At 37.1% G+C, this 19,389-nt stretch overlaps 3 protein-coding genes and 1 long non-coding RNA gene across 6 annotated transcripts; 3 read left to right on the top strand and 1 right to left on the bottom strand.

Moving 5' to 3' along the window:
* The first annotated feature begins 119 nt into the window (after window positions 1-119).
* On the top strand, window positions 120-873 carry LOC123988037. Its single transcript, XR_006829609.1, has 3 exons — window positions 120-261; window positions 454-521; window positions 699-873. It is a non-coding gene; the product is annotated as an uncharacterized LOC123988037 (long non-coding RNA).
* A 6,270-nt stretch (window positions 874-7,143) lies between these two features.
* Window positions 7,144-9,261, top strand: LOC114872795 (cathepsin O-like). Its single transcript, XM_029180396.2, has 7 exons — window positions 7,144-7,397; window positions 7,753-7,891; window positions 7,961-8,196; window positions 8,259-8,407; window positions 8,473-8,520; window positions 8,852-9,120; window positions 9,188-9,261. The coding sequence occupies exons 1-7, from the start codon at window positions 7,212-7,214 to the stop codon at window positions 9,223-9,225; spliced, it is 1,065 nt and encodes a 354-aa protein (XP_029036229.2). The 5' UTR covers window positions 7,144-7,211; the 3' UTR covers window positions 9,226-9,261.
* A 30-nt stretch (window positions 9,262-9,291) lies between these two features.
* LOC114872794 (tryptophan 2,3-dioxygenase) lies at window positions 9,292-13,213 on the bottom strand. Of its 2 annotated transcripts, XM_029180393.2 has the most exons (7): window positions 12,821-13,211; window positions 12,467-12,627; window positions 11,880-12,085; window positions 10,405-10,764; window positions 9,992-10,241; window positions 9,816-9,909; window positions 9,292-9,739 (listed from the first exon to the last, which is right to left on the bottom strand). In XM_029180393.2, exons 1-7 carry the CDS (start codon window positions 12,847-12,849, stop codon window positions 9,568-9,570), a joined length of 1,272 nt encoding a protein of 423 aa, XP_029036226.1. In that variant the 5' UTR covers window positions 12,850-13,211; the 3' UTR covers window positions 9,292-9,567. The 2 variants fall into 2 exon arrangements, with proteins under 2 accessions (XP_029036226.1, XP_029036227.1); XM_029180394.2 differs by lacking the exon at window positions 9,292-9,739 and having other exon boundaries at window positions 9,817-9,909; window positions 9,994-10,241; window positions 12,821-13,213.
* Window positions 13,214-14,414: 1,201 nt separating this feature from the next.
* LOC114872800 (glutathione S-transferase 1-like) lies at window positions 14,415-17,319 on the top strand. Of its 2 annotated transcripts, none has more exons than XM_029180405.2 (6): window positions 14,415-14,615; window positions 15,666-15,827; window positions 15,907-15,965; window positions 16,037-16,178; window positions 16,807-16,974; window positions 17,046-17,319. In XM_029180405.2, exons 2-6 carry the CDS (start codon window positions 15,684-15,686, stop codon window positions 17,187-17,189), a joined length of 657 nt encoding a protein of 218 aa, XP_029036238.1. In that variant the 5' UTR covers window positions 14,415-14,615; window positions 15,666-15,683; the 3' UTR covers window positions 17,190-17,319. The 2 variants fall into 2 exon arrangements, with proteins under 2 accessions (XP_029036238.1, XP_029036237.1); XM_029180404.2 differs by lacking the exon at window positions 14,415-14,615 and adding an exon at window positions 15,081-15,594.
* Window positions 17,320-19,389: the final 2,070 nt, after the last annotated feature.

Below are 19,389 nucleotides of genomic sequence, written 5' to 3'. Positions count from 1 at the left end.
GGAATCACGCGAAAGTAGAGTCAGTGTTTGCTTCGTATTATAAAATATTTTCTAGAGCATCGCGGCTCTGATTTTTCTTTTTCCATCGCGAAAGTAGAGTCTTTACAATTGTTCGCCGGAAATTATTCACGGTCGCGTTACTAGTATTTCATATCTATATTTTTATTTTTAATTTTTCTTTTTAATTGCTCGATATATCCGGCATTAGAGTCAGTTCACCACTGAAGAGGAGTCTTGGGCGTTGCTCCACAAGGAAAGAGTGTAAGCATCTTATTACTTTATTCAATTGCTTTTAATTAAAATAGAATAATTTACAATTTCAAAACTTGATAATTGAGAGTTTTTTTTAAATTGCTAATATACTTTATACAATCGAAACTTATGTATAAAATTATTAGAATAAAAACTGATAATTTGCAAAATTAAACGTAATTCTTTTTTGTTTTGTTACAGATGAATTTTTTGATTTTGCCGAGTTCCTGGATACCCTGATGATGGCTTTCTTCACGACTTCCGTCTTGGTACGTCACTTAATTGCTTTTTATTAAAATAGAATGATTTACTATTTCAAAATTTGATAATTGAGAGTTTTTTTTTAATTGCTAATACTTTATAAAATCGAAACCTATACATAATTTTATTAGAATAAAAACTGATAATTTGCAAAATTAACCGTAATTCTTCTTTTTTTGTTACAGATGAATCTTCTCCTACAAGGCAGCCTCCTGGTGTTGTCCATCCTTCTACTTGACTGTCGGAAGAAGAGTATATCTGCGAACGGTGAGTCGCATGTTTTATGGTTCCTCTGGTGCCCAATCATGTCGTAGGACGAATGGTCCGAATCGACACGGGTTACTAGTTGTATACGTGGTAGGCTAGCACAGTGACCATGGGCATGATTATACATACTCATGAGTAGTAACATTTTTATTGTTTCATTTCATTTAGTTTAGGCTAGGTCTTCTTGTACTCCGCGTTTTAATATCATTTCGATTCCACAGATTCCAATAGATATTTATGAAATATATGAATACTCTTAAATGTTCTTAACTGTGGAATTAGAATATTTTAATACCGAAACAATTTTATTTACTTTGTCTGTAATAGAGAAATCAAATACTATCTGACTTAATTATTGCGATGGTTCAAAGCAATATAATATTGATAGTATTATGTAATATGCTATTATATTGATTTAGTTACATTTTGTACATTATAAATTCAAATATATAGTAATTTGAGAATTTTTTAAAATTTCATTCATTCAATAGCGAAGATTAACTTATTTACACGTTCATGAAAAAATGAACAATTTATGTACAAGAAGACAATTCGTGACGGGTAGATTTCCAAGTCAGAGTGATCTATTTCAACACATTTTGCGTATTCTTGAAAATTCACTCTGGGGAGGGAGTCGCCCGAGGATGTTTTATTAATTTTCACAATAAATTCTTTTTTCACTACAAAGAATTCTTAATTAGAGACATTAAATTCATTTTTATTAGAATTTTGCATTTCTTAAATTAGTGTTGCAAAAAATTTCCAACGCGGGAGTAAATATGACGATGCACTGACTAGTATTCGGTGGGAATCCTTTTGGTTTTTAATCTCAATCCTATGTGTTATTTAATTAATCAAATTAGTTACAAGGATTCCGCGGCATAAGACCGTGAACACCATCTCTGGGAGATATACCCATGCATTACTAGGCCTTTGCAGGCGCAGCTTTAGAATACGGAACATATGAAAATATGTTACCATATTCTAAACTGCAGTCCTTTTGTCTATACTATGGGCGTCCGTCAATCTGACACCGTTGGATGCAACGTGTTGGACGGGCGGGTAGCGCTCTTAGCGAAGGGGTGCACTCTGTCCTGGCGTTACGACGTCCAGGCGGGGTGGGTGGTATGTAGCGTCTGGCGTATGAACTAGGGGGCGTGAGACCCTTCGTTGCCAGCTGATATTAGCAGTGCACCATGTTTGCGTCATAGTTGCTCTATTTTACTTTTCAGTATTTGTTCTTAAAGCTTTATACTATTTACAAAGTCGAGTCACTTTTATTAAAATAGTGAAATATTAGCCCGTTAGATGTTTTATGTACTAATCATGTTTTTAGATCAGGATTTTCAGGTTTAACCCTTTCCGTGTTTATTGCCAAAGCTCATTCACGTGCCCAGGTGCTACTTGGATGGGTAGAGGCAATGGGCACGATGACCTAGTTCATAAGAATAATAATTAATAAGCGGCTGGCATTGTGTTAGTATATCGTGCACGACGTAATCTCCACATATGGTGTGTGTGTTTTTAGGCTGTGGGATTGCGTCGGTTTAATAACTTTTTTATTTAACTTTTAATTTGAAATAATATTTTATTCAACAAGATGTACAATGAACGTAGAAATCAAATAATATTATTACCATTACTATTAACATGATTATTACCATTATTATGAAATATTCTATATCAAAGTAGTTAATTAAATTTTGTAATTATCATTATACGCAATGATTGCTAGCCTTGCCAGACGATTTCAGTGAAAAATGGTACGTACCGTAGAGTGTGATGTGAGATGAAACTCGGGTGACGGAGGCGTCCCGGGACGTTCTCCCTAGTTTAGGCTCTTGCGCCCGGGTGGAGTGTATGGGGGTCGTGGAATGAATTTTTGTGAGAATGTGATTTTGCCTTTTTTAAATATAGCGTTAGGTAGGTAGGTAGTATACCTTCTGGTGTGTGTGATAGATTGTAAGTAGGTAGGGCCAAGACAGGTTGTCACAGTCTCTTGGTCGGGTAGGCGCGATTTCGCGTGATCAACCTGTACCTGGAATATATTTGAAGAATTGACGATACTATCGATACGAACGGAGTATGTCGTTCGTCTTCGATTCTATCTATACAATTTTTCAAATTTTTGGCGACTTCATAAGTCGTCATACGCGATCGCGATGGCACGAAACGCACAAGTTCTGCTCGAGCACGGCACGTGTGCACGAACAACGACTTATATAAAGTCCTTTTTCGTCCACGTGTCAATTAGAGTTTCGCGATTTTTTTTTTGTTTGTTTTTTTTTTTTGTTTTGCGAATTTGCAAGTCTCGAGCTTTAGATATAAGTTTCAGGTGGGTGGACCTCCCGAAGAAAGAAAAGGCTATATGCCGAAGCGCCCCGACAAACTGTCTTTCAAGAGGGGAACAACTAATGATTTTGCATCCTTTTGCAAAAAAGGATGGGAAATCATTATCGTTACTATCTTGTCACTGTGCTTGCCTGTAGTTGTAGTTTTGTAATTTCAGGACAAGAGGGGGCCCGTGACCCCCATGATTTTGGGCAAATCGCGTTTTCAATTTAGTGTTGCGAATATTGACCACGGTTCAATTTAGTGTTGCGAATGAATATCGATCACGGTTCAATTTAATGTTGCGTATGCATGATTATCGCGATTTTCATTTAGTGTTGCGAACTTTAAATATCGCGTTTCATTCTTGCATTGCTTTAAAATAGAATTGAACTTTTCAATGTAGATTGCTTTAAGATTTTTGAGAGTTTTGCTTTTTAATGTTGATTGCTTTATTGTTGCGAGTAAAAAATTCACGGTTTGAGAATCCCCTTTTTTTGCATTTTAATTGCATGTCTGTTAAAGATAGCGTTGCGATAGACATTAGCGCGATTGTTTCCCAGTGTTGCGACTTATAAATACGCGATTGCTTTGCTAGTTCATAAAGTTCCCTGCCAATTAGTGTTGCGGTAATGAATATTCGCGTTTTGCATTAGAAATGCCCAAGAATGATCCAGTGGAGTTGCCATGGTCCATAAGGCAGCTATGGACCAGCTGCCGTGGTACAGCCTTGGATTGGCTGTACCCCTTTTTTAGATTAGTGTTGCGTCTTACAAAATTCGGTAGATTTGAGTAGTGTTGCGTTACAGTTCGGGTTTTCTTTTTTTCTTTTTTTCAGCTTAGTGTTGCGCATAATGGAGCAGTTTTCACGCGTACGCTTTTGTACATATTATATAATTAATGAAATTAGTGTTGCGAATGAATTCGCGATTGTTATTAAATTTTTTACTTTTTTGCATCTATTAAATTAGTGGAAGTAACTATGACTCACATTCGGTGGGAGTCCTTTTAAGGATTCCGCGGCCTGAGACCGTGAACACCATCTCTGGGAGATATACCCATGCATTACTAGGCCTTTGCAGGCGCAGTTTTAGAATACGGAACATATAAAAATATGTTACCATATTTTAAACTGCAGTCCTTTTGTCTATACTATGGGCGTCCGTCAATCTGACACCGTTGGATGCAACGTGTTGGACGGGCGGGTAGCGCTCTTAGCGAAGGGGTGCACTCTGTCCTGGCGTTACGACGTCCAGGCGGGGTGGGTGGTATGTAGCGTCTGGCGTAAGACTAGGGGGCGTGAGACCCTTCGTTGCCAGCCGATGTTTTGTCATAGTTCAGAATGTTTGCAATTTTGAAATTAGTGTTGCGTGTGATTTCGGTTTATTTTATAGGGTTTGCTTAGGGATTGCTCTTATGGGCAGTCAAACTTTTCTTTTCAGGTTCCCCTGTACCCTCCCTCCCACTGCCTCGCCCCCATTCTTTTTTCTTCCCTTTTTCTAATTTTGAAAATTTTTAGCATTCGGTTGTTGGAAATACTGTTAAATAATATATGAGTTTCATGTTTTCAGAGTATTATTAAATACGATAAAGTTTTAAATAGAACTTTATTCAAAGTTTTATTTGAAATGAAAGTTCATTTTATTTTGTGATGATTGGTGATAAATTATTTCAAGGAATATTTGTTCATTCGAGATAGCTTATTAAATTTTAATTCTACTTTATTTAAACAAAAGTAGTGGATAATTGTTGTTCGAGTTGTTTAGTTTTAATTTTTGATCGCGATGTTTTGTTTCAAGCTTACAGAGAAGCTAATTAAATTACTTTTATAAATTTTCAAATTCTTTTCCTGAAAAGCAAAGTCCACTCGTGATTTTCATTTCAGTTTTTCCATTTACAATAAATTTGCATTGAAAGGTGTATTGAATAATATAATGCAATAAAGTCGAGTAGAGTCATGGTTGTACGTACTATATATTGCAGTAAAAGACAGTTGTTTCAATTAAAATATTGTGTGCTATTTGTCGCGAAATGAACGAATATTAAATACAATAAAATGAAATAATTAATGTTCTTAATTCAAATCACTTAACTCAAATATATATTTTTCTGATTTTTTTTCTCTTTATTTTGGTACTGAAGTTTGCTTTAAATTCATATTTCGTATCAAATTGATTTTGAATTATTAACAACCACTCTGACTGTTATAAAATTTTATTGTTACTAATGTATCTTCTTTCCAGCTATTAATTTTACTTTGTCTTTATCTGGATTCGATTAATCAGTTTCTGTTACAGAGAAATATCTTTATAGGAAGTATGAAATAATAATATCGGATAATCGACTGGAAGAAATGTAATATAAAATCTAGCGTCCATAAATGGAATTCAATGTATCCAATTAAATAAAACAAGGTGAAAATGATTGCAAAGGAAAAATCATTCTTCTAAGTGGTAATATTTGAACCGTACTATTTTCGAAAATTGTATTTAATCCTTTTCTGTTTCTTTCAGGCAGGTTGTAAATTTATGATTAAGGCTACATGAGCCTTATTATTTTCTTAAAATATGTTTAATCCTTTTCAGTTTTATTTTAGGAAGTATTCTGGTGAGGACAACAAAATCAACAAATTCATTGGACTTATTTATGTATATAGTCATTAAGATATAATCGTCAAACACTGCAATGTTTAATTAGGAAGCGTTAGATTTAAGCGAATTTTTAATATAATTACGAGCGTTCGTATAGAGAGGTATTCTTAGTAGTATAAGTATGTAGGACAAATATGCAATTGCGTATTTATTAATTACAGATCTGTAATCAAAATCAAAATTAAAAAATGTTGCGATAGGAATAAAAAGCAAAAATCTACGTAAATATATGTATAGATAAGTAGATAGGTAGGTAGTGAATAAAAATAATGCTCCTTTTGTTGTTCGTTTGCACAACAGTCAAAAACGTTTTGCAAATGTGCATCAAGAGGATGATGGTATTGAATAAAAATAAAAATTTGTATAAATGGAGGGTGGCTGGGATGAGGTAGGGCGGGTCTCCACCCGCAGCAACCTCCCCGTGGTGAGACCTGGGCAATCGTTATTATTTGATGACTAATTAATAACTGTATCATTATTTCTATGGTATATTTATTAATTATGCAGCAAATAATACGAGCGAATTGGCTGCGAAAATGCTTTTTCTTCTATTTAATCCCTGTTATATTTTTTTCAGGAAGTGTACCACATTGCAAGTGCAATTTTACGGAAAAAAAATTAATAATAATGAATGCATGGTCAGTATTGTTTAATTATATCGCCATCTATAAAAATGTACCGCAAACTACTCAAGGACTTACCGATTGATTATTATTTTACCTATACGAGTCGAGGATAATTTAACCCAGTTATTTATTATTATATTATCTCCCTTTATGGGCCTCGCTGAACCACTCCTGCATCCATGTATATAATTGAGAAATGAAATTTGAAAAATGAAGATCGATCCTTTAGTAGTCGGCATGTTGTCGACTTATCTATCGATCACTCTCCAGGAAGTTGGAACCGACGACAGTCTCTCATCGGTAAAGTTGGTAAATCGTCGCGCAGCTTCCGCTGGTTTTCGATAGACGGCACTGGTGTTTCTACCATTCAAAGAATCAATTGGTAAATCGTTCAACAGTTTGCGACACTTTTGTATGGATGACGCTACGGTCGACAAAAAATTACACATTTCTTCTTTTTCGACGTCTGAAGACAGGAGGCGACTACTTTATAGATGGGAGAATTCCCGCCTCACCGTCGGACTGCTTCAGCTGCCTATCATTATTCGAATCAGGGGCTCCAAATCCAATCAACACGCGTTAAAATCTTACAGTGCGAAGTATTTTACATTTTTACACTAGGATAGAGCAGACGACACTCGTTCTCGAGGCGAAAATCATATTCAGTCTTGTTGGATCTATAATCACTGCTTTGTCTGTGATCGAATTGAAAATGGTAGATCCCTAACCCTAACTTCGAAGGAATTGACCGCTTGGTGCAGCACTTGCTCAGGGAATTCCCAAGCGAGAGCGCTACCATTTCCTCTTGGGTTTCACCCTCGACATGGAGTGGAGAACAGTAGCGCTGGCAGTGTTGATAGTGAGTTTATGTTTTCTCGCGATACCGATCAGAGTGGATCCTGATACTAATAACGAGGACATCAAACTCTTTAAGAATTATGTCTCGCGTTATAATAAAACTTATAGAAACAATCCGACGGAATATGAGGATAGATTTCAGCGATTTCAGGTAGGTGAAGGAATAAATCGGCACACATGAAAATAATAGATAACTATATGCAAACGTTTCGTGCGATAAACTTATCAGCGTTCTTAACAAGTGATAGTTTTGAAACTTTTCCCGCGTTCGAGCGTACTTTATTGTTTCTTTATCTGACGATGAGTATGTTATTCGCTCAGGTGCAAATAGATTATTTTGATAATGTAATATGAAACTGATTAGCGTAATCGATGAATGAAATTCGATAAATTTCTACTTAAATAAAATTAAAAGCTACAAAGATGGATCATTTTAGAGAACGCAGAATATTCAATTAGTCTTTTACATAACAACATTGTGCACGTAAAGACTGTCCTTATTACAGAGATCGTTGCGGCACATAGAAAAAATGAACGGCCTTCGATCGTCACCGGAGAGCGCGTATTACGGTCTCACCGAATACTCGGATATGACGGAGGATGAATTCCGGACGCAAACTCTTTTATCCGATTTACCCGTCAGAGGTAAGAAATGCAATTAATGGAAGGGAAGAATCTTTCTTAAAAAAAAAAAAAAAAAATGTAATGTATTAGGCGGGAAACACGTGACTGCATCCTATCACCGGATGCACCATTCGCGACATTCGGATAATCGGGTGAGAAGAGCGACCGGTTTACCCTTAAGATTCGATTGGAGGGACAAAGGGGTAATTTCTCCTGTCCGAAGTCAGGGAACATGCGGAGCTTGTTGGGCCTTCAGCACCGTCGAAGTCGCCGAATCGATGTTTGCCATTAAAAATGGCACTCTGTATCCGTTAAGCGTGCAAGAAGTAGGTCATTTTCAATATTTTCTTCTTTTCATCTGGAAGAAGAATTTCCTTTCTTTTAACAGATGATCGATTGCGCTAAAAACAGTAACTTCGGATGCGAAGGAGGGGACATATGCAGTCTTCTCTCGTGGTTGTTGGTGTCGAAGGTTCAAATATTTCAAGAGCCCACTTACCCGTTAACACGGAAGACGGACAGTTGTAAGCTCGAAAAGTAAGTGGCCCGCGTATACGTCGCTGACGATGGACAGTGATTAACGTTGAACTGTATTTCTGCAGAGCACAGGGTAAATCTGGCGTTAGGGTAAAGGATTTCACGTGCGATAGGTAAGAAAATGTACAGGTGGAACCAGGACTGTTTACATAACACGTTGTTCCAAGGGAAACATGTTTCTATTTACAATTAATAATTTCGAACGAGGGATTATATTTAAGTATCGGACATTCAATCTAACGTATCGTCGTATCAACGCATACTTCTTCGCGTGTAATTAACTGTAAAAGGTTTTCTTACATAAGCTGACCGGTTGATATTGTTGGTCATCGAATCGCGATTCATCCGAAGACTTTTCGTTCTCTCGTTTATTTCGCCTATGGAATAATATTCATTAATGCAGTATTTGCGCGTTAAGACGATTAAAGGTTTAATGGACTTTAGTTTCGTAGATGCGGAGGATGAGCTACTAACGACACTGGCTACTCATGGCCCGGTTGCGGCCGCGGTGAACGCTTTGTCTTGGCAAAATTATTTAGGTGGAGTTATACAGTATCACTGCGACGGTTCCTTTGATAACTTGAATCATGCAGTGCAGATAATAGGATACGACAAGTCCGGCAACATACCGCATTATATTATTAAAAATTCATGGGGTACAAGCTTCGGGGACAAAGGCTTCATGTACATAGCCATAGGAAATAATTTATGCGGTATGAATTTATCTTCTTCATATTTATTCTTCTAACTTCAATTTAGAAATAATCTTTCTATTAATAGGTATAGCGAATCAGGTCTCGTCGTTGGACGTTCTTTAAGATGATTTATAAAATAAAATATTTATATTAATCCTACGTTGTACATAAAATTCAACGACAATAATATTAACAATAACGTCAATTAGATTGTATTTTCGATACCAGTTATACAATTGACACAATTTTTACGTTAGTATTATATTGTACGATTACCTACGCGACCATTTGTATACTTTTTACAGATAGAATATATTCTAAACGGCATATTAAAATGATTCTCCAACCTCGAAATGATGAATCCGAAATTCCGTTACCCTCTCTAATGTTACTCTAGCAAAAATATTTTCTGAACATTTATCGGTTCCGTCTTATCGATACATTATCCAGGGATTGCGTAACAGTTTACGTATCGTCTAGTGTGCGTTCAGAATTGTTTTGATTATCGTCTGGATTCCATCCGTTGCACGCAATGGACAATTTCGTCTTCATTTGTTTGGTCAGCGGTGGAATCATATGACGAGGTATTAAAAACGTGGACAAATTGAACAAGTCCAGAAATACCTTATACCTGTCGCTATTATCGAAAGATAAAAATTATCAATGGCGATAGATAATTAAAAAATTAAATAGTAAAGGTGTTGATACATTACCTGAGAGTAGATTTTAAGTACTGGTACCCTGAAGATCCTCCCGTACCAAGTTGCTGAGATCCAATCATTCTTTGAACCATCAAAACGTGATTATCTAAAGGACGAAAAATACATTTTACCGATGATCTTATATACTCGAGGATTATTTAAATTAAACGATAAATGTTTCGCCTTACACCTCCATTTGGTGATAAGAGAATCGATGTCCATCAACGCAGTCAGAATTTGATGAGGCTGACTAAATCTCGGTTCGTCGCGGTACAGTGTGATCATCACTGCTCCTTGAAGAGCCGCGTAAGCGAATTTTCTTTCTCCTCGTGACACAAGCGCATTGTGAAGGGATTCATTAAAAATTGACTCGAACACCGCCTTTCGGGAATGCACGTTCGCCAGATGATAATTTCTAGTCTGTTCTTTTGCGTGCTTCTGCGGAAACGAAAACGCATTTAAGATCATTCTGGTGAACTCTGGTTATATTGCCGTGGAAAACTTTTGAAGAATCCAAGCTCTCATTTAGAGGGAGGCTAATAATGATGGAAGAGCAATATAACGAGAATGTACTATATGCGTAATTAAAGAAATGATTTACTCGAGCGAATTGTTCCTGCTCGGCGAGCAATTTCTCCACGGATCTTTTGTATTTCCCCCAAAAATCAAAGTCGTGAGTCTCGAGACCTGGCGTCCTCGCAAGCCATCTCTGAACTAGACAGCTGAGACTAGGTTCTTCCTCGGAACGTTTAATCGCCTCGATGGCTTTCGGATCCCTTCCAAACACTCTGGTGTAACTCTGATTGTACTTGACTCGGTGTTCTTGTTTCACGCCCAGCTTATTCTCCAATAAACGAAATTGCAGCGATTGGAAGCCGGAAGCTGGACACAGGTAATCTCTAAACGCCATGAAATCCAATGGTGTCATAGTTTCTAAAATTGTCACTTGATCTACCAGAAGCTGGATAACAGAGAAAACAGAACGTTAAGATCATCGATAAACATCAGTGAAATATTCTACTAATTTTGTCATTCAACAAATTCTGTAATGTATTCGCGTCTTTTTTTCACGCAGACCAATCGATTTCACCGAGTCTACGTCTAAGATAACCGCATCCGCATTTGTACGGTTGCCAGGCTTATGCTTCTACTTCAAGAAGCGATCACTAACACGTGTAATGTTACAATAAATTACCTTTACAATTTTTCCTTATATGATATTAAATTACAAAACTCAAAGTCATGAAAAATAAAAAAAGATAACGAACGTTATACGTTAATTACAATGTTTGACGAAATAATTGTAGAATGTAATTTTTGGAATGATTCTTCCAGGAATTGATAAATATGTTTCGTTCGAATGTTTATTAAGTTAACCCTACGATTTTTCAGTAGTACCAGACGGAAAAAGGCGACGACCACACCTGCATTCTGTGGTATCGAAAGAGCGTCAACGAGTTGGTTACCTAATGCATCTATGCGTGTCAGCGTGGGGTGTCGCATGTCATCTACTGGTATTACTTTACTTAGATCCCACTGTTATTTCTACGGTTCTCACAATCGTTCTTATTGCAACGCAACAGAAGAGGAAAGCAACGTTAACGAAAAAGTGTCGCATTGCTAAGAAACCTTGACCCGTTTGTCAATCCTCCATGAAGAATCAATGAAACTAATATTACTTTATTTTGATCGTCTTGATGATCCGTGAGAAACGCAACGATCCATGTTTCTACAACTATCGTGCCCGGTATTCGAACAGTTGCATTTAAGTGAAATAGTCTTGAAGGGTGAGTTTACAATCTGATTAGAGGGTGCCTACGGTGGAGGAGCATCACTCCTGTCATAAATCTTGCTGCCCTAATTGGCTTGCGATTAAGGGTCGTTCACATTCCTTCCATCACTGTCATTGTCAACGTATGGCCACTGGCCTTCTTTTTCATCTACAGGATTAACTCCGCGACACGTTGAACGAAATCTATTTACCATTATTTCCCTCTTCTCTCTTACGTTCGTCCGAGACGATCGGGAGCGTTCTAAAGGCAGGATCACCGGGAAATCTTTTTATCTATCGCTTACTTTCAGAATGAGGACGATGCGGTTTAATCTCTTCAAGATTTCCAGGGTCCTCGACTCGTTCAGTATCTGTGGGACCCGGTTCTTCTGAATAGCCGGACGATTGTTGGAGGTACCATTCAAGAAGTCGTAGCCGTTTGATTCCGAGTTAAAGAGTGCTCTGACCGAGTCCAATTCGTAGATAATCTGCTTGAACCAAAGTTCGTACGCTGCAGTGAAAACAGAAAAAAAGAGAACATGCTCGGTTTAACGATCGTACTTATTACAGATCGCGGTCGCCGTCTTGGTACTTGGACAGATTTTTAGTAATTGCGTTATTTGCTGATGTTATGTTCAGATTTAAGATTACATCATTATTATTAATTTCTTTCAGATAATTTTTCCGCTTAACCCCTCGTCTTATCTAATTGCATTCGTGACGCAAATTACAGTTTAGATAGGAAAAATTTGGATGACATTTATAGTTGGTGCAATTGTTTGAAAAATCGTAAAGTAAAAGGTTAATCGTGTTAAGAGGAGATCCTGGGACATCTGTAATTTGTCATTAATAATTAATAATTTGTCATCGCGATTCTATATAGATTATTTACCTTGATGAGTGACGATAAAAAGATGCTCATCGTGCACTTCCTTGTTGTACTCTGCGCTTAATAATCTTTGTGCGGTTAAGATTTTATCTAGTCGCAAGTATTCACCATAAAGCATACCCGGTCCTTCGGTCAACTGATCGTTATCTTGTTCTTGATCTTCGCTGAAAACAAATTATCAGTCAATTTCATTTTATCTTCATATTCTTCTTTATGCCTCTAATAACGAAAGTCATGAATTTTTAACATCGAATCGTTCGAATTGAAAATTTCATAATTTAAATGAAAAAGTCGCATTTAAACGGGAAATTACATAGATTCGGTTGTATAAGAAGATATTTTCGAGCGATTACTTACGCAAGACCGTCCGATAAGGGACAAGCCATTTTTCAAACGGCTACGTATGTGTATCCCTGCTGTTAACAATGATAATCGTAATTTCGAAGGGTAATTGAAGTTTCTTTCAATTACATATGCGAGAAATTTTTCACTTCACAAAAATTAATTATTGTTCGCAGATTGGTTAATTATTTAAAATTGATATCACGGTTCACTTGAACGAAATTCTTTTAACTTGACATTTCTTTGAGTTTCAGCGATCACCACTTGGACTTGAAGGATGACAATACATGTTGCCGACGAGGTGGTTGAGCCGCGACTAAAAACTGAATGGCCATCGGCACGCGAAACTATCCCTCTTATATTTCCAACAGCGACAGAATACTAATGTACCACTGCTGATCATGGCTTCTTTAAATGTTTTTGTAAGCCAAAAGCAATCTATAAATATCTAATATCTGTGATTTTTTTTTATTCTACAATCTTGCTTAACCGCTGACTGATGTTTAATTTTCCTAATGACGCGCGATCGCATCGTGTACACCGAGAGCAATGGAGTTTTCCAATCAATTATTTTATTCTTATATAGTATAAATTTCAAATAAAAATTCCTCGATTGCCGTGCGATCAAGTACAAATTTTTATTTTCCAGATATGGATGCTTTCTTACGACTAATTGAAATTAATTAGAATCATTATAAACGACTGCATAAATTATAAAATTTATCTTTAGATCATCTTCGAATTGATTGATTAAAAATTGAATCGTATCAATGTCAAAAACAAAAATTGTGGGAACTTAAATCATTCTCTGTGATGGACTTTCAATATTATGTATTAAAATCATTAGTTTCTTATATCTGCAATAGATGCCGCGACTGATATCTTTCGGGTTATCGTAGTTGCGTGATCGAGGTGACAGATGTCGTAAAGGGTACGTCCAAACAATTGAACTTACGAAACTGATTTTTTTATTTCTATAATCTGTTTATCAATAACACACGTCGTGACGCGTTATTAAAAATGATAAGAGCTCTAAAAATGGTAGACACAGGAGGGCATAGATTACAGAACAACCGAGTTCCATAAAATGGAGCTGCTTTTCAATATCTCCAATATGTGACCTTGTAAGATTCTAGGACCCACGAAAATATTATACGTATTATATAAGAATGACTTTCATATAAGTGAAGAGGCTATTTCGTGAGATTAGTAAACTTTTTCTAAAGTTACATTCCATTAACACAGTGCCGTAGCACGAATAATGCAACAGGTGTGCACATTGGCGTACTCCACCCTATATGTTTTTCACGCAAAATTTATGTTACGACTGGCCGCGAAATTTTCATCGGCAAACTTTTTAATGGCTTTCTAAACGATCGTTCGAACCTGCGAATCATATTTTGTGTCATTCCTTTGACGTCCTTGTAATTACTACCAAACTGGTGTTCATTATATATATATTTATTATTTAGTTTTGATAATATTGAATCGAACGAGGAGAAGTACCATCAGTATCAAAGCACTGATACAATATCTCTGACAAATGATGTTCGATTACACAGGAACAATAAAATACGCTACTGGTGTATGTGTGTGTACGTAAGTACATTGTGTGAATACACTGAGTCAATGTCGGTGTCTCCAACACTATACAAATCAACCGGTATAACGGCTGTTCACTTTTCATACAAGCAATCAGATCTGTCTGTCCGGTGATCAAGTCTGTTCTATCGAGGTTATTTCTTTTCTTAGCTGTTGCTTGCTACAAGAAGTGCAAAGTGTTAATAGCTTCTTACAATACATATTTCTGGTAAGTAGCGATCCGTCGAAGGAAACAAATTTGCCATATTTCAGTAATCATTGCCTTTCTTATTAGCAATCTTCTGTAACTTACGTTTCAAAGTGTATAAATTAAACAATTGTTATCGCATGATTTATTTTTACATATGAAAGATATTTCCTAGAGATCATTGTTTGATTTAAGTACTTAAGTACTTCCGGTAGGAAACTTTAATGGACAAAATATTATTATTTGTAGTAAACAATATATTTGTTAATTTATATATTCCTTTTGTTTTTAATTGCAAATATAAAAGAAACGTGTACTTGAAGAGTAGGTCAAATAATATAATAAACACAAACGTCTATAAGAATCGGCTCTCAACACAGAGACAATATGGCGGTCACTAGATGACGCTCTTGGTTAGTTATAGTTTTCAAACAGGTTTGTAATAAGATGATTCAGCTGTCAATAATTAAAATCGTTAGAAGCGTAGATTGTTTTACCGCGTCTGAGTCAGAAGAGAAATAGAAAATTTCTGTGCAATTATTTCATAGGAATTGTGAAAGATAGGAGAGCGAAGGAGAATAAAAAATAATCAAGTGAAATCAATATTGATTTTCCTCTATTTAACAACTGCACAACTATGGTTACTGCGGTTAAATGATTTTTGTCGCTTACTATAGAATATAGTGTAGGTGGGGAGATTTTATCTGGGTTGGCCATATGCACTTGCTGCACCAGATATACGTATATTACGTTACACCATAGAAACAGGGACGACTATCTAAGAGATTATGAACATCTGCATTTCGCTAATTTGCATATTGTTGTTTCGCATTAAGGCGACGGATTAATCAGCATCCGTTCTGATATAATAATATTAATACTTTGACATACGCATATTTAATAGAAACAGCAGCTCTTACAATATATTTTGTTAGAAAATTATACATTATAACAATAAAGAATGTATCTTAAGAACAGAGGTGCAACGACCGTGTTGAAAGTACATCTTCTGCATTGAAATTCTCGCCATAATTAGTTTTATTAATCGTCTAATTTTCATGATTTTTGCAGAGACTCATTCACGGAAGCATGTCGAACATTACTCTATATTCTTATGATCTCAGCCCGCCATGTCGCGCGGTTCTGATGACAGCACACGCGATAGGTCTGAAGCTGAACATCCACGAGATTAACTTGATGCACAAGGATCACTTGTCGGAGGAGTATGCGAAAGTAGGAAAATGCCGGATCTCTATAGTTAATCCTAGGATTAAGTTCTAACTAGTTTCTAACGTTTCTGTTATCTTAATAGATCAACCCTCAACAATCCATTCCAGCGATGGACGATGATGGCTTCTTTCTTACAGACAGGTATTCTTAAATAAAGAGCGTTCGCACGAACTTCGTTTTTTCCATACTAATTAATATAAATTTCGTTGCAGCCACGCAATCAATTGTTACCTGGTAGACAAATACGCCAAGGATCATGCATTGTATCCAACGGATCTACAAAAACGCGCCTTGGTCAATCAGTTCCTCTACTACGACACAGGAGTGCTCTTTGCCACCGCGAAAAATGCATTTGTAAGTGACTGTTAATCAGGAGGATTGAGGATACATGTATCAGAGTTTCCCATTTCATAGTTTACTCTTTTAGCAGCAATTTAAGTACACATCACTTATCACTGAAGATCTTATTTCGAGATCTATGTAAACGTTCGATTCCTCTTTATGAGTGGTGTAAGCTATTTTTTTTTCATTTAGTGAAAAAACAATGCAACGCTTATTATGCATTTACACGGTACTCGGTTGGTATACCGTTGTTGATGGAGTTACCACGGGCTAAGGCACGTTCACGGGGTAGGCAGATTAAGTCGCGCGAAAGGAGGTTAATGCGATTCGCCTTTCTGCGCGTAGAAGCATTATGCGATACCGCCACCAAGTTCCTGAGTATCCTATGCACCTTTTATAGCACCTAATAAACTCGGCTAACTGCACATTTTTGTCAGTGATGGGCCAACTAGGATAGACTCGTTCCTCAACCCGTACGCGTCGTACGCTTGTAAACTGAAAAGCCGCTTTGAAGTAATTTTATGAAGGAGCTTTCTTTTTTCTTATTTTCCAGCATCAAGGGGATTAGACGCAAAGAGGGACGAACTTAATTCTCATCTTTCGTTATCCGTTTTTAATTTCGCTTTCGAAACGTTTTCAGAAACCCATATTTATGCAAGCGGCGAAAGAGGTTCCCGAGGAGAAAATGAAGCTTCTGAACGAAGCGTACGAACAGTTGAACAAATTACTGGAGGGTAAGAAATGGCTTGCAGGGGATTCTTACACCCTTGCGGATATAAACTGCATATCCACAGCGTCATCCGCTACTGTAAGTTTCCATTGAAAGATAAACTGAATCATCAAGAATTTTCATGATCATTTTTCCGATGCTTTCCGCAGGTGGTCGTCAACATGGACAACTATCCAAACGTGAAGGCTTGGATTGAGAGATGCGAGGAGGAACTTCCGGGCTACAAAGAGTGCAATGCGCCGGGAAATAAAGTATTGCAAGCGACTCTTCGTGCCTGTCTTGCGAAAAAATAAATTACTACTTTGTTTTGTATTGTTTCCTTATTGTTTATAATTCTAAGATTGTGGGATCGACGCGCGAGTCGCGTCTGTCTGTTTATAACCGTAATTTCTCTTGGAATAAACGCGGAATTTGTTACGTATACTTCAATTGCAATAATCGGAAAAAATCCTATATTTAGAAACATATTATTCTGATGCACGACAATGGTTGTGCGCAACTCCGGTTGCCCTTTTGTCAACAAATGCTATGCATATCATTGGCCGGACACGAAGCTTCCCGGAAGGGTCAGATAACTTGGTGGACTGATTAATATGCTTTCTCTAGTGTCATCTTCTCTTTTGTTTCTCTTGCGTTTCGTCCGGCCGTGTTATCGTGGATACCTAGTCTCGTGATTGGCATCCATGCTTCTACGAACTTACGATCGCGAGAGATTGTTCATTTTTTCTCTATGTTTTCAGATAATATTATCGAGGACGCGATGTCCTTTCAGAATCATTATGAAACGAGAACGGAAAATGCCCTTGTTCTGGACGCTGTTTAGAATTGAATTTTTGTCAAGTTTCGCAGAGATCTCAGAGATGTCTTCCGTTACAATACAAATTGTCAGACCGAAGACACCGAAGACCGGTTTAATCGAGAAAATTTATAATTTGTGGTAATCGTTAACGGTCTAAAACGGTGTTCAGAACATCTCGAAAGAGTTGACGTAATCTGTACGTAATCTGTACATAATCTGTACGTAATCGTTGGCATTGAACCTGATGCAGCAGTCGAAACACCTCTTCCTTCGCGTTCCTCGATAACTGCTTTCGTCTCTGGTTCGTGTCTTGGTCACCGTGTCATTTGACCGTAATTTGCAATAAAAATTAATACCTTCTATCTTCCGGCGATTTTCTTGATTAGCGCTACTTAATACGTTTTCACTGATTCGAGACTTGCTTCGTATGCGAAATAACCAAGATGGTTCTTCTTTAAATTAGATTATCAATTTCAAATTCAACCTCTCGATTTTCTATCTTAGAGAATGCTATTCGATTTTTTTTCTTTAATTATTATCTGAGATGCTGAGGGGGTTTTAACGCGCATACCATGGATAAGCCGCCTTAATTATCTTTCATACCTAAATTGATCTCTTCAGCATAAGCGGTGTATCGAATGGCGCTAAATGAACGCGAATTTCGCAATATCGACGATTCGTTTAAGCGGTTGCCGCGCGTCTACGTTATTGTTCAACGTGTACATTGTATGGAAAACAAGATGATTATGGGAAACGAGCTGGTTGCCACGAGAAGTCGGTTAATTAGCGAGCTCTTTACTCGTATGTTGTATTACACGTGCCGGGAGTCGCTTTTCCGGTTTCTCTCCTCTCTCCGTGGATGTGTTGTATTTTCTGTTAGGTAACTAGCGACGACGAAAAACAGGTCTCTCCTTCCTTCAGCATCCGTTCGATTCCCATCTCTTGACGCAATGATTTCTTTCTTTTCTGACGCGTTCACGATCGACGAGACGGATCAGCGTGTACAACGTGCGGCAAAAGAGCAGCCATTCTCGATTTCCACGAACCGAGACGCGGTGGCTAGGCTCGCAGGCCAACATCCGGTCAGACAGGTTCACGCTTTTTGGCTCGTTTTTTGAATCTAACCACGTGGCTTTGTATTTTTTAGATCCGACCACGAGGGCAGCAGAAAATTGCGAGGATAGCAATTTCTTCTCCATTCGGTTACGAGGAATTCTGTCAAGTGGTCCTATAGTTGATCTAATAGGATTACCTCCTGCGGCTGATGAACAGCCGAACGAAGTAAAAAGAACGTTATTCTATTTTTATGCGAAGGATGGTGTTACTAGCTGAAGAAAGGATTAGCAATCTTCTGCGGGAATATTTATGATGCACCAGCCTAGCGAGTTATTAAGAAGACTAGGCATTTAAATCACTTGAAAATAAAATATCCTTGGAGAATTAATTCTTTTTTGTTTTACCAAGATTTTCGTGTGAAAAAATTTTAGCGATTTCGAAGCAATCTAATTTCTACTTGCCAGTCTTTGCTTATCGTTAATTAAAATTATACTTTGGAGTTTAAGGAGACCAGGTGTTTGAATCACTCGAAAATGAAATATCCTTGGAGAATTAATTCTTTTTTCTTTTACCAAGATTTTCGTGCGAAAAAATTCTAGCGATTTCTGCTACTTGCCAGTCTTTGCTTATCGTTTATT

This window comes from Osmia bicornis, chromosome 1 (assembly GCF_907164935.1).
Source record: "Osmia bicornis bicornis chromosome 1, iOsmBic2.1, whole genome shotgun sequence".
NCBI lineage: Eukaryota > Metazoa > Arthropoda > Insecta > Hymenoptera > Megachilidae > Osmia > Osmia bicornis.
This window is presented reverse-complemented; position numbering and strand designations above follow the sequence as displayed.

Bases quoted from the DNA above. Each gene is read 5' to 3' on its own strand.
- LOC114872795 (XM_029180396.2), top strand. From the start codon at position 7,212: ATGGAGTGGAGAACAGTAGCGCTGGCAGTGTTGATAGTGAGTTTATGT. The intron at 7,398-7,752 runs GTAGGTGAAGGA...TCCTTATTACAG, and splicing joins ATAGATTTCAGCGATTTCAG to AGATCGTTGCGGCACATAGA. The intron at 9,121-9,187 runs GTATGAATTTAT...TTCTATTAATAG, and splicing joins CATAGGAAATAATTTATGCG to GTATAGCGAATCAGGTCTCG.
- LOC114872794 (XM_029180393.2), bottom strand. From the start codon at position 12,849: ATGGCTTGTCCCTTATCGGACGGTCTTGC. The intron at 10,765-11,879 runs GTAAGCGATAGA...TCTGTTATCCAG, and splicing joins GCATCGTCCTCATTCTGAAA to CTTCTGGTAGATCAAGTGAC. The intron at 9,910-9,991 runs GTAAGGCGAAAC...TTCGTCCTTTAG, and splicing joins TCTTATCACCAAATGGAGGT to ATAATCACGTTTTGATGGTT.
- LOC114872800 (XM_029180404.2), top strand. From the start codon at position 15,556: ATGTATCTTAAGAACAGAGGTGCAACGACCGTGTTGAAA. The intron at 15,595-15,665 runs GTACATCTTCTG...TGATTTTTGCAG, and splicing joins GTGCAACGACCGTGTTGAAA to AGACTCATTCACGGAAGCAT. The intron at 15,828-15,906 runs GTAGGAAAATGC...TTATCTTAATAG, and splicing joins TGTCGGAGGAGTATGCGAAA to ATCAACCCTCAACAATCCAT.